This window comes from Ursus americanus, chromosome 14 (assembly GCF_024610735.1).
Source record: "Ursus americanus isolate L20-20 chromosome 14, mUrsAme1.1.p, whole genome shotgun sequence".
Taxonomy (NCBI): Eukaryota; Metazoa; Chordata; class Mammalia; order Carnivora; family Ursidae; genus Ursus; species Ursus americanus.
In genome coordinates, this window is record NC_142140.1 from 5,882,804 (window position 1) to 5,896,272 (window position 13,469).

Sequence of the window (13,469 nt, forward strand, 5' to 3'; positions counted from 1 at the left end):
CTTTATAGGAGTTGAAATCCATTTTCCTGTAATGTTTGCCCCTCGCTCCTGGCAGATTGAATTCCTTTTACGGCGGTGCCTGGAGTATTTGTATGAAAGTGAGGGAATGCTGTAGTACACAGTCTTTGGGTTTCGGTAAGAAATTGCGTATCACCTGTTACCCTAACTGCTAACCGTGAGCTGGCAGGCAGGACGGTCCTTGTAGGCGCCGAAGGGGCTCTCTGGTTTGACCCGATTCAGCCTTCCCGCCAGTGACTTGCATGAAGACACAGGTCTGGACAGCAGATACGACTTACACGGAGCCGTAGTGTCGATTCGGGTAATAGAGTTTAGAAAGACGAGAGGATTTGAACTGGCTCTGCTGATGGAACAAGGAGAATATGAACTCTGAACAGGGCTAGTAAGTCCTGCTCACTCTGCCAAGAAGTAGAGGCCGGAGGTGGAGGATATGTGTCCGATGGCAAGGTCAGAGTGAGTCACTGCAAGCAGGCTTTGGCTGCTGGTGAGTCTTCTGAGCTCTGAGGTTACATGTGAGCAGGTCCGAAATGGGTGAAACAGAAGGTGGTTTCAGTGACGACTGGAGTGCGCCCCTGGGAGAGCTGTAAAAAAGGGACGGTCCCAAGGAGCATCCCCTCCTGAGGGCCCATCCAGCATCTCCCCAAGTCTTCCTCTACCCACCCTGGTCTATGCCTTTAAAGCCCTGTCTAGTGCCTGGGCCACCAGCATTGTTCTTTCCTGGCCCCACCCTCAGTTGACTGCTGTGTCAGATCAGCCCACCTTCCTGGGGTTTCTTGCCCCCACCCTTCCTTTCTGTCACCAGTGTCACCGCTGTTGCCTGTATCTTGTCTGAAGATGCAAGGCTCTTTGGGCAAGACTCCTCCTGGCCTCCGTCGTAGTCTGCAGGGGCCCGGATCTCATAGTAGAGTTCCCCATACATAGCTCATGTTTCTTACACCCCCCTTACCTTACCTTTGTTCCTGGGGTATCTAGTTTGGAACGGCCTGTCCCATTTAGTTAAATCCTCCCTTGACTTATATCCCATTTGTTTCAGAAAACCTTTCTACATCCTCTGTGCAAACAGATTTACTTTCTCTCTGTCCCCCGCCCCCAGCATTCTTACCTTGGCTCAGACTGCTCCAGAATGAACAATTCTGCAGGAGACTCTTAACGTCCTACTCAGTCATAAGGAACTTTAGGTGGGCCTGCACGGTTTGTCAGCTCCATCTTCCTGGATAGAAAGCCGCTCTGGGCCCTCGGTAAATCCATGTGCCAGTGAATTGGATGGGCTCCTGCTATTGAGTGGGCACTTCAGCTCTGGATGATAAAACCAGAGATCTCAGGGCAACAGTTTGGGACCTGTCATAAGAACCATCTCTTTACCAGTTGGTTCTCAAGTGAGGTGAGGAATGCTCCCACAGAGGCTGCAAGGGGGTGCTGCCGAGGGGCCATGTTTGATAAGTGGAGGAATTCCGTTACCTCCAAGGTGCTGTCAACCAACTCCTACTTTGTTTGATCCTCAGAAGTCTGTGTTTTAGTAAAATTCATTTGCCAAGAAAATCCGAGGTCTTTACAGCGCTTTGTGTAATTTATTGTAATTACTATTATAAATATAGCGTAGAAACACTTCTGAAAGTGGCTTCTAAATCAGCAGCACACATAAAGTAGAATCAATCTCTGGATGTTTCTATGGTTGTGCAAAGAGGTTCACAGTGTGACACACTGTTGTCAGTATGGAAGTTAGAAGGGCAGCCATTGGAGTCAGGCCGGGGTTCTGATCTCGGCTCCAGCCCTTCTGGTTTTAGGCCATATGACTTTGGACAGTGACTGAGCTTCTGTGTTGTCTGTGAAATGAGGCTAACAGTACTTACGTCATAGGGCAGCTGTGGACTGAAGGTGATAATGCCGGTGAGGGCACACGCCATGCCAGGGCACAGTAAGCAAGCAGTGTGAATCACTAGGATTACTTCTTCATGGTATTAAAGGCAAAGAAGCTTAATTTCAGTGTCATCTCTGAATTTGTATAAGGCACCATCTCAGGTCTCACTAAAAATGTGGCTGCTGAGGGGCGCCTGGGTGGCTCAGGTGGTTAAGCGTCTGCCTCCGGCTCAGGTCATGATCTCCAGGTCGTGGGATCCAGCCCCATGGTGGGCTCCCTGCTCAGCAGACAGTCTGCTTCTCTCTCTCCTTCTGCCTGCCACTCCACCCCTCCCCTTGCTTGTGTTCTCTCTCTCTCTGTCAAATAAATAAAATCTTAAAAAAAACAAAGAAACAAAAAACAGAACCAAAAAAGGAAAAAAACAATGTGGCTGCTGAGTTTGGCATCAACTGCTTGCTAACTGGCCTGTCTCCTGGCCCCAAAGACCCTGTGCCTGCTGGCCCCCTCCGTGTCTGCCCGCCACTGCCACCCCCACAGGCCCGGCTTCGACCCTTCATACGTGACCTCACCGCGGGGGGGGCCAGGCTTCATAGGAAGAGTTGAAACCAAACCTGTTCAAGGCCTGTGTGGTGGTATTGAAAGGATAGTAGTGTAACACATTTAACTTTTTTCAGCCACTTGAACAGTTTAGAAATGTGCTGTTTGTTCCATGTGTGGGTACGTGATATCTGAATAAGTGATTCACTATCTTTCTCAAAACTAGGGTATATGAAAAACAACAAAATAAGGTCATTCAACTGATTGCACTGACTACAAACTAATTTGCAGGAGATGTTGCAGTAAAGATCCTAAAGGTTGTCGACCCCACCCCAGAGCAGTTCCAGGCCTTCAGGAACGAGGTGGCTGTCCTCCGGTGAGTAGGGTGCTGGCCCTTGCAGCCTCGCCGGCGGGGCAGCGCATGGGCATGGCTGGGGGGGCAGGAGCTGCGGCTGGTGCGCCGGTCTCTGAGGGCCTGCGGCTGGGACTGGTGCTTAGTGAGTGTTCACTGCCGAGGCCTGAGGCTGGAACTCCTTCCTTACCAGCGAAAGGGTGTGGAAGGTTTCCTTTCTGCTCACGTGGTTGTCAGACCTCTAGGAGAGCCGCCTGTGCTGAGGACACCCCCGTTCCGCTCCTCCAGATCTCTGGACACGCTGCACTCAACAGCCCAGGTTTTTCTCTGGGCTTTGGTTTGAGACAGGGAGAAATAGGTTCTATTTTTGCATTTATTTCCAAGAGCTCTTTTTTTATGGCCAATTTGCCTTATTCTGGGCTTACAGAACCTCAGCGTCTAAGTCCTTGAGTCATTATTTAGACTTGTAGGACTAAGGTGAATAATGCCGGACTCCACAGATTCAGGTCCCGTGACCCCTGCGGGAGGAATCGTGAGCGCACGCTGACGGGAGAACGCCCTCTCTCTAAAGGCCAGCGCCGAAGTGAGTAACAGTGAGGTTCTTTTGTCACAACACCAACTCGATGATCAGCAGTCTCACCTGTTTGCTTAGCCAGCCACTCGGATTGTAAGCACGGTGGCGACAAGCACAGACAGGATCCGGCGTCAGTGCGAAAGCGGAGTAGACGCTCTATTCTGCAGCGACTGAAGATTCAGAGCCTTTTTTCTCCAACCCTCTGTAGCAAAACACGGCACGTGAATATCCTGCTCTTCATGGGGTACATGACAAAGGACAACCTGGCAATCGTGACCCAGTGGTGTGAAGGCAGCAGCCTCTACAAACACCTGCATGTCCAGGAAACTAAATTCCAGATGTTCCAGCTGATCGACATCGCCCGTCAGACTGCTCAGGGAATGGAGTGAGTAGATGGCTTGTTGACTAGAGAGTCTGGGGTCCCGGCATCCGCGTGCCTTACGTCGGGACCTGAGTTAGGAAGAAGCCACGTCGGCTAAGTGGTTTCTGTGATGTTGCTCGGCCGGAGAGTAAGCCTCTGGGGTGGGCTGAAGGCGTGCGCGCTCCGGTTCCTCGCCCGCGCTGAGGCGGCCCGCCCTGGGGCTTAGATTCAGGCTGGAGCCGCTGCCCTCAGAATCTACCCAGACACCAAGAGCGTGGCGTGGGCTCCGAACCTTCTGCTTGGACAGCCGTGGCACTGCCGTCTGCGGGAACGCGCGCTCTGATGCGTGGCACGTGTGCTCGTTCCACGGCAGGGTCCGAGCAGATGGTTTTGGATAATTCACTTACCTTTTGGATGATGCTTTAAAGTCACCCCAGCACCTGCACGTAACACTACCCATGAGTCTCTGCTTGAACACATTTCTCTGTGAAACGGGTGTGAGTGTGTGTGTTGAACACATTTCTCTGTGAAAGGGGTGTGAGAGTGTGTGTGACACTTTCCCTCTCAGGTACCCTCTTACGTGGAAGAGCAGGAACACCTCGGCCCCGATGTCTGGGGTGCAGGCTGCAGCTGTGCTTGCACATGCTCTGTAGAACGCACGGTCTACTTTTGAAATTCATATGGAATTTACATTCTATACGTTCTAAGAAACAACTGGTCGGGGCACCTGGGTGGGTCAGTCAGTGAAGCATCTGCCTTCAGTTCAGGTCACGATCCTGGGGTCCTGGGATCGAGTCCCGCATTGGGCTCCTTGCTCAGCGGGGAGCCTGCTTCTCCCCGTGCCTGCCGCTCCCCTGCCTGCGTGCTCTCTTTCTATCTCAAGTAAATAAATAAAGTCTTTAAAAAAAAGTCAGAATTACTTTTTAGAAAAAATTATGGATATAATCCACATATTCAGTTCTTAAATGCATACAGCTCAGTGGTTTTTAGTACATTCACAGAGTTGTGCAGATGTCACCACTATCTAATTTTAGAACATTTGTCAAGAAAGATGATGAGGTCGGGGCACCTGGGTGGCTCAGTCGGTTGAGGGTCCAACTCTTTGTTTCAGCTCAGGTCGTGATCTCAGGATCCTGGGATCAAGCCCCACGTCCAGCTCTGTGCTCAACACAGAGTCTGCTTGTCCTCCCTCTGCTCCCCCCCCCCGCATGTTCACTTGCTCTCAAATAGAAAGATGAGGTCTTTTGTGTCTGGCTCGACTTAGCATAACGGGTTGTAGCATGTGTCAGTACCTCATTCTTTTCTGTAGCTGAATAATATTGCACAGTATGGGTAGGCCACGTTTTATTTATGCATTCATTAGTGGACAGACATTTGGGTTGTCAGAATTATTTTGAGCAGAAGTGATGCTTCACTCACTGTGGCCTCACCTTGAGGTAAGGGCCCATGTGGCCCAGCCTGCACCAGCACCCACCAGTCCCCACCTGTAGCCCCTTATCGGGCGACAGGCGTTCAGGTGGCTTCCATCCTAGCCGTAATTTGAAGCTGCTTTCTACCCATGTCCCTCAGATTGTTTTTAATAGATTTATTTTCCCTTCACAGCTATTTGCATGCAAAGAACATCATCCACAGAGACATGAAATCCAACAGTATCCTTTGATGGTGGCTTCATTTGTTCAGTTCTAAATTTAGAAAAACAGAAGGGAGACTTTTTAAAGTTTATCCCAGCAAAAGTGACTTTGGAAAGATTTCCACAGAAGTTGAGATACATGTTTGGGTTATGCTTGAAAGTTTTATTCTCTTCATTACTAAATTTAACTTGGAGGGATGGGGCTTTTGTCTTTCATGTTTATTTCTAGCATGTGGACAGTGTGTATCTGGTCAGAAAGTAGCTGCAGGCCAGATGTTTCAAGACTGTCAAAGTGACTACTAAACATTGTCTTTCTTCGGTGTACAGAAGTGGTTTCTTGAGAGGTCAGTGTCAGAACCAGCCCTTCCCCTTTCTGAGACTGTTCCTATGGAAGGGAACTGCAGATGGAGTTTTCGTGCTGTAGGGCAGGAAGTGTCACTGTTGTCCATGTGCCTCCGGCCCGCAGCCTTTCTCTCTGAGAGGAGTGTGAATGGCGGTACAGCCCTACTCTGCTTCCTGGCCAGTGAGAGGAGCACAGTTGGGTTGGATCGGATCGTGGGATGTGGCCTTTGTGGGCCACGTGTCGGAGGCATGGGATACATTTTAGTGATGGGTTTTTGGGAGTGACGGGTGTCCCATCGTGAGCGGAAACCCCGCAGATTTGAAGGAGGTACGTGTTACTGGGCACTGGCAGGTCCCAAGTCAGCTTTAAACTGCCTGACTTCTTTATCCAGAAATGAGGTGAGTTTGGTCCTGATTTGAAGTCACCAAGCGGTACCTCTTCTAGTGAGAAATCTTAGGACAGTATTCAGTGCTCAGTGAGGGATGTGCCATTTTGTTCTTCACACGTTTGTCATTTGAGGGCACAAAGCAGGCAGAGACAAATGTAAGCCATCACCAGCCAGGCCCGGCCCCAAGGAGCACAAATGGCAGCCCTTGCTCTTAGAAATCTCGGGGTTTAAGGCACCTGTGCTATATGGGAAGGTCAGAAGGCCAGGGACCTGGCACCTAGATGGGAAATCAGGGAGAAGCAGCACGGGGAAACTGCCTTATTTTTGGCCAGAGCCAAATCATCTGGCACCCTGAGCAACTGCGGCATGCCTCCTGGAGGAAGGGGCCTTTCAGAAGCACTTTTAAAACTAAAGAAATCCAAGCAAACCAGTGCAGAGAAGGCTGGGGACAGGTAGGCAGAGAGATGCTGTGCTCTTAAGACCTTCAGGAAGTGTTTCAAAATTAACTTGACCATTCTCTTGAAACCAGAGTCCTTAACAAGCATTGAGATATATTTCTCCATGAAGGCCTGACGGTGAAAATTGGAGATTTTGGTTTGGCAACAGTAAAGTCACGCTGGAGCGGTTCTCAGCAGGTTGAACAACCCACTGGCTCCGTCCTGTGGATGGTGAGGAGGCGAGGCTCCCACGAGCAGGGTGCAGGGCAGAAGGGGTGCCCTGGAGGTCTCTGTGCAAACTTAAGCGTTTGACATTCCCCCAATGTCCAGATACCTCAGTGAGGCCTTCCGTGACATCAGACAGCCCGAGGCAAAAGGGGGTTTCCCGGAAGCTGGGGATCAGAACCAGACGGGGGCATAGGTGCTGGGCCCCGGAGACGAGGCCTCCTGAGCCTGTGCGGGCCTGACCCGAGCAGGGAAGACTGTAGACTCTTGTGCCTGGGGGAGGGACAGCCTGGCACCTGGGTGTCTGTGGGGTCCAGATGGTGATGAATGAATGCGTTTTGTCCCTGTAGGCCCCCGAGGTGATCCGAATGCAGGATAACAACCCGTTCAGCTTCCAGTCGGATGTCTACTCCTACGGCATTGTGCTCTACGAGCTCATGACAGGGGAGCTTCCTTACTCCCACATCAATAACCGCGATCAGGTACGTGCCCCGGTGCTGACTGGCGCGGAAGCCTCTGGGCCTCCAGCCAGTTTGAGCAGCAGGAGGGTTAGAAGTTGCTGCTGTCACTGTTGTCCCTCCACCCAGTCCCTCAACTGTTTCCTCTTAGATCATCTTCATGGTGGGCCGAGGGTACGCCTCCCCAGACCTCAGTAAGCTGTATAAGAACTGCCCCAAAGCAATGAAGAGGCTCGTAGCCGACTGTGTGAAGAAGGTTAAGGAAGAGAGGCCTCTTTTTCCCCAGGTAAGACTTGGCTCCGGGCGCAGGAACCGATTCAAGTAGGAGACCCTAAATAGAAATGAGGAGGGAGGTGGGCTCGCGGTCTCCACCAGGTGCCGCAGGTGGGGTGGGAAGGGCGTGCGTTTGGACTCCTCACTGAAAGCTGCTCCTGCTGTGACACCACGGCCACCTAATGACACTGCCTCGTTTCAGATCCTGTCTTCCATTGAGCTGCTCCAACACTCTCTGCCGAAAATCAACCGGAGCGCTTCCGAGCCATCCCTGCACCGGGCGGCCCACACTGAGGATATCAACGCCTGCACACTGACCACGTCCCCTAGACTGCCTGTCTTCTAGCTGACTTTGCACCTGCACTCAGGCCACCAGGGGAGGAAGGGAAGTCAGCAGGCACCACCTTTCTGCTCCCTTTCGATGGAGGCAGAGAGCTCATTTTCAGAGAAGCTGCTGCTAAGGACCTTCTAGACTACTCACAGGGCCTTAACTTCATGTTGCCTTCTTTTCTACCCTTTCTGGCCCTGGGAGAAGGAAGCCATTGAAATGCTGGTTTGTCCTGCTCCCTCCCTGCATCCCTTATGCTCTTGAGCCGAGCGCCTTCTCCAGATGCACCCGCGGCTGCCCGATGGCAGTATGTGATCTGGGGCCGCAGCTGTTGGCTGAACGAGTATTTTTTTTAGGGCAAGAAAACGCACTCAGAGGGGAAATGAAGGTAGCAGACAAACCAGCCCTGATGTGGACATGTGGATTGTGGATATCAGCTCCTAGGAGGAATGCTTGTCATGGGAAGAACTCTTCTTCAGAGAGGGGTGTGGCGTCAAACAGGTAGTTTGCACATAACACACCGAACAGCCCAGGACTGTCGCGAGACCACGGCCGCCTGAAGGAGCGTTGGTACTATGGACCTTGACTTTGGGGACACTGCCTTTCCTTGGAGGTCTCCAGTGCATTGGGACGGTTTTCCAGAAGAGGCGCTTGGCCCGCCCCTCCCAGTCTTCGCCCTGTCGGGGAGCAGTCTTCCATCTCGCTGAATCTGTCTTCCAGGAGCTGCCCCTGTGGGGCGGGGCCACCGGGCCAGCCTCTCTCTTCAGTCACATCATGTGGATGCAAGGAAGCCAGGAATACAGGTTTTCTTGATGATTTGGGTTTTAATTTTGTTTTTATTGCGCCTGACAAAATACAGTTATCTGATGGTTCCTCAATTATGTTATTTTAATAAAATAAATTAAATGTAGGTTTAATGGCTGTTTCTTCCTTCTGCTGAGCTCACAGCTTGAACTCTCCCCCATCTGTTCATCTCTCCTGGAGCAAGAAGACAAGCAGCAGGAAGTGGGCCCAGAGCCTCTGCTGGGAAGGAATCTAAGTCAGCCTTTGTGCTGTCACCCTTCCCTTCCCTAAAGACTTAACTATAAAAATTATGCAAAAAGCACTCTTAGGTAAGAGTAGACCTTTTTCTACCCACACTTTAATGCATTTTATAAAATATTTGGTATCTATAGCTGTTTGTTTATAAAAATAGATTAATTCAGGTTTGGGGTGAGTTCTGATTCACAAAGTAAGTTCTGTTCCTTCAATTAAAGTCACAACCTAACGACAGCTGACTTATTTTTTTTCAGGACCATTCCTGGGTCAGAACTAGAAACTTTGGTGCCATTAACTTTTTACAAAATTTGAAATCAAAGCCAGGCTTTACACATCAAATGTGTGGCTTTGAGCAGGGGCCACACGTAAGAGCATATGTGTGTTGAACCCTCAGTAAAAGGACCCTTAGGGCATGAGCCCAAAGAGAGTCCCAGGGAAGCCCACAGGTGACAGCCGGGATGTGTTTCCCTGGAGCACGTGGCCCCAACACCAACCAGAAATGAGGGCCCGTACCTCCACTTCGCTGTGCTACACTTCCTGCTGCTCCGAGAGCCCCCGCGCTTATAGGGAAGAAGGTTTATAGTCTTTACTGAACACGCGGGCAGCTAGACTCCTGCCCTGGTGGCGGACGCCGAAGAGCACTGCAAGTTTCATGCTAAGGTGTGTGGTGCCCACGGTTAAGTTGATTTATACAGAGCTTTTCGAGAAACGGTTTTTGACTACACGCTATTTAAGTACACTAGGGAAATCCACTACAGAGGAATCGTCTCACGGGGGGTGAAGAATCCTTTGTCAAGAAGAACACATCTGCTTTAAGGGCAGTTGCAAGGGGACTGTTTCTAGGGAGCTAAAGCTCAAGGACAGGAGCCAGGCTGCTTTTAAAAGCAATCGACACTCTGGCTGGTTAACTGGTCCCCCTGAGGAGCCTGAGGTGCAACTAAAAAGATCAACTAGAAAAGCAGCGATTCCATATACTTGTTAGGTTATTTTATATCCTCCACTCCTCCCATGGCTGTAATAATGGAGAGGGGACGAGACCAAGGTTAAGTACAACCCCAACCAAATCCAAGCAACGTGCCACCGCGGGCTGCAGTAAAGGAAGCTCTGCACACCCCAGCTTGGGGAAGGCTCGGCCGGCAGAGCCCCAGACGCAGGGTAACCGTCTACTCCTTAGGGTTCTGACGACTCCACTCCAGACAGGTGCATGAAGAGGTCCCCAAGCTCTGTCATGTCGACATCTTCAGTGTTGGGGACATGCCGGGTTTCTCGATTCTCAATGAAATCCCAGAGCCGCACTGAATTCAAGAACTGCAAAAACAGCCAGCAAACACGCCTGGTTATTATTAACGGCAACACGAAGGCCAGTTTATTTTTCTTTGGTTACCCCATTCCCTGCTGCCAAAGCTATCAGAGAAGGGGGCTAGGAGCAGTACCTGGAAATGCCACCAGTAAGTGTCCTTGACAGACGTGGCAAAGTCCTTACCCTCACGGTGCCCTCGGAACTGAGCTGCTTCCGAGGCTTCTCCGGCTCTGCCAGCCGCCCATCAGGATAAGCGTGGCGGTAAAGGCATTTGCTTCCAAATGGGCACGTCCCCTTGCCTTGCTCAAAGTATTTACAAGCTTTTTTCCTGAAAAGTAGAAAGAAAAAGTCAGGAGGATGGTGGGAGAACCTGGGGCCCAGAAGAACCAAGGCCTTGCCTTCCTCCGACCCTGCCCATGATGCCAGAGCTAGATGAGCCTTACTTTCTAGGTGGGGAAGTTGAGGCTCAGAGAGGTTAGGATGCTGATTTCCAAGCTGGATCGTGTTGCCACGGTGACATGCAGCCTCACACAGAACTGAACCCCCATGGGGGACTCCGGTCTTTCAAGCTCACAGTGCTCCAAAAAGGCCTTCGGGGGAGCACAGACCTGACGTCTCCTCTGGGCCGGCTGTCTGGGCTCCAAGGTTCTGAAGCTGGGCTACTTGCCTCAGCTCAAAGTCCCAATAGGAGCCCCACCCAGGGAAATTTCCCTTCCTCCTGGCCAGCAATGATGTCAGGGGGAGCCTTGACTTAGGAGGGACAGAAAAGCAGTGAATATTAGTGGCTGCCCAAAGTTACAGGTCTCATTCCAATTTTCTTTGGTCTCCACCCTCTAGCTCTAGCTCTAGAGCGGGCTTCTTAACTCAGGTTAACTACGGACTCCTTCCCAGGGCAGTTTTTAAATGGATACGGTAAAACACACAGGCCTAAAACAGCAAAAAGTTAATTTTTTACCCTATCTTCAAATTCTACTCATAGACCCCTATTTTAAGAACCCCTGCTCCTGAGGAAAAACACAACCAACTAGAAAATTCCCATTTCTTTTTACGTAAATGAAATTTGACTTCTACAATCATAAATGGCCCATGGTGAAGAGGTGATGATGCCCAGGAAGGCAAGAGGGCGTCTGGGAGTGCTGAGGAAGGGAAGTTGCACAGAGAAAGCCAAATCACAGTAGGCAAGGGCAGGCTGCTACCAGGGGCAGCTGGGGTATGTGCCAGGGACAGATGACAAGGAAGGGGGACTCCCTGACGCCAGTGTTTCTCCTGTCTTCTCAGACAAGGAGATGGCAGAGACCGGTGATGAAGGTCTCTGAGACCTCAGAGCAGCACGAAGTTCCCTCACAACCGTCCGCCGAAGGGAGGAGTGCCATGCTTGCTCCCACCCGGTCTGACCCTGGTGCCGGCTGGGGAGTGGATCCAAGCAGAGTTGTGTGCATCCTCCCGTCACGGCCTCCGCCCCCGAGGCTCCAAGCCGACCTTCCGGTGACTGCTCAAGCAGCGAGTTCTCACCAGACTGCGGGACACTGGCTTTAATAAACTCAACAGGTTCAAGAAACCATTCTCTAGTCCTGCCCCCCAAATAACTGTGCTTTTTCCTTCCCCAGCCTTACCTGGTCACCAAGGACAAAAGCTTCCAGGGCACACGGACTGCCACCCGCTCTCAGCTCTCCCATCCGACTGTACTCCTGCTTACAGAGCACCTCCCCAGTCACCCCGTCCCTTCCGTCCCCACACTAATGAAGCCACAAGGGTACTGTTCTTAACTGGCCTCCTTCCCATCAGCTTCTAGCTTCTTCACACTACGACAGCGGAGCATGCCAAACAGCGTGTCACTTGTTCTGTCCATTTGATTTCACTCTAGTCTATCCCGTAGGTCCTACTATGTCCTTTTACACACCTCGTTCAACCCCACGGCCACTCCCACTGCTCCCCACGCACAACATCTGTACCATTCTGCACCCATGCCATTCCACTCACTCCCCCCTCACCCCCAACACACGCGGATAGCTGCTCGTGCTTCCTGGCTCAGGGTCCCCATGCTGCTTTCCCTGATGCTCCCAGGTAGACCCAAGTGCTTTCTCTGGGACATGTGGCTTGGGCCTCTCATGAAGAACGTGTCACCAGAACATGTATCATAATTGCCTTTTTGCAATTTCCCTTGAAATTATCTTACTAATCTGTACTCTGTGTCCCCCCCCCCAACTGGCGCTTAGCTTGAAGGTGCCTAGCCCGTAGTAGGTGTGCATTAAATGTGTGTGAAATACATAAAAACACCATCACCAATGAAAACTAAGGGCAGGAAAGACCCAAACAGAAAGAACATGAGAATTTCCAGACCACTCCAGCATAGCAGCTTCCTACAGGCTGGCCCCTCTGCCTTGCCACTCCTGCCCTCTGGTGGACACATGCTACCACATGCGGGAGGGGGAACCGGTAAACAGGAAAGTATTAGCCTTTAGTAACTGACAGGCAATTTGAAGGAACCATTAAAAGAGGTGACATGCATGGGATGCCTGGGTGGCTCAGCCGTTAAGCGTCTGCCTTCAGCTCAGGTCACGATCCCAGTCTGGGATCGAGCCCGCATCGGGCTCCCCGCTCAGCGGGAAGCCTGATTCTCCCTCTCACACACTCCCCTTGTTTATGTTCCCTCTCTCGCTGTCTCTGTCAAATAAATAAATTAAAAAAAAAAAAAAAGTGACATGCAGTGCCCTTTAGTACGGCCAAGCACACTTCTCCCAGAGCCGACCCCCCCGGCAGTTAACTAGCAATACCAATTTTTAGAAGACCTGAAGACACTGGAGAATGAACAACCAGCAGGAGGATTCTTTAAGAAATTAAGACACTGGGAAGAACAGAATGGCAAGAAAGGAGTTACCTTTCTCAGAAAAAAACAGCTTTTAGCCTAGAGCAAGCCAAAGTCAGGTGTCTAAAACTCCAGGGGCAAATCCACAGTCTCCCTGGCCTGAAGGACCAACGGGGCTGAGAGGAAAGCACCCGCTGGAAAGTGGGGAAGCAGTCCCACGCAGAGAAGGGCACAAGAGGGAGGCCTCCAAATAGTATGTATTAATTCAGCCCAAAGGGCTGGCCTGGATAGCAGAAGCTCATGGCCACTTAGCTGAGGATAAGAAAACCAGACAGAACAGAACTGCTGTGCAAGAGCTGGAATGTAAACACTTTACCTGCATATGAAAACATCAACGCTTTATTGTTTGACTTAAGAGAATCCAGAATCTCAACAAGATAACACTGGCAGTGTCTAGGCTACAATCCAAAACGGTTCAGCACACAAAGAATCAGGAAAACATGACCTAGAAACCAACTTCAAGATGACAAGGAGTTCAAAGCA

At 51.0% G+C, this 13,469-nt stretch overlaps 2 protein-coding genes across 9 annotated transcripts in view; one reads left to right on the top strand and one right to left on the bottom strand.

Annotated features, from left to right (window-relative positions):
* RAF1 (Raf-1 proto-oncogene, serine/threonine kinase) overlaps positions 1-8,692 on the top strand; it is a 74,920-nt gene extending 66,228 nt beyond the window's left edge. For all 7 annotated transcript variants that reach the window (XM_045812459.2, XM_045812455.2, XM_087866761.1 and 4 more), the window contains 7 exons: positions 2,705-2,789; positions 3,548-3,724; positions 5,303-5,349; positions 6,611-6,729; positions 7,074-7,205; positions 7,333-7,467; positions 7,657-8,692. In XM_045812459.2, coding sequence (XP_045668415.1) covers positions 2,705-2,789; positions 3,548-3,724; positions 5,303-5,349; positions 6,611-6,729; positions 7,074-7,205; positions 7,333-7,467; positions 7,657-7,800 — 839 coding nt within the window. In that variant the 3' untranslated portion in view covers positions 7,801-8,692. The remainder of the gene's footprint in view (positions 1-2,704; positions 2,790-3,547; positions 3,725-5,302; positions 5,350-6,610; positions 6,730-7,073; positions 7,206-7,332; positions 7,468-7,656) is intronic.
* The window catches only part of MKRN2 (makorin ring finger protein 2), a 28,190-nt gene continuing 23,307 nt past the window's right edge, over positions 8,587-13,469 (bottom strand). Inside the window, exons 7-8 of one of the 2 annotated variants that reach the window (XM_045812462.2) lie at positions 10,304-10,448; positions 8,587-10,128 (exon numbers count right to left, since the gene is read on the bottom strand). In XM_045812462.2, coding sequence (XP_045668418.1) covers positions 9,991-10,128; positions 10,304-10,448 — 283 coding nt within the window. In that variant the 3' untranslated portion in view covers positions 8,587-9,990. Of the gene's footprint in view, positions 10,129-10,253; positions 10,449-13,469 lie in introns of both variants that reach the window. The other variant, XM_087866764.1, reaches the window with a different exon arrangement.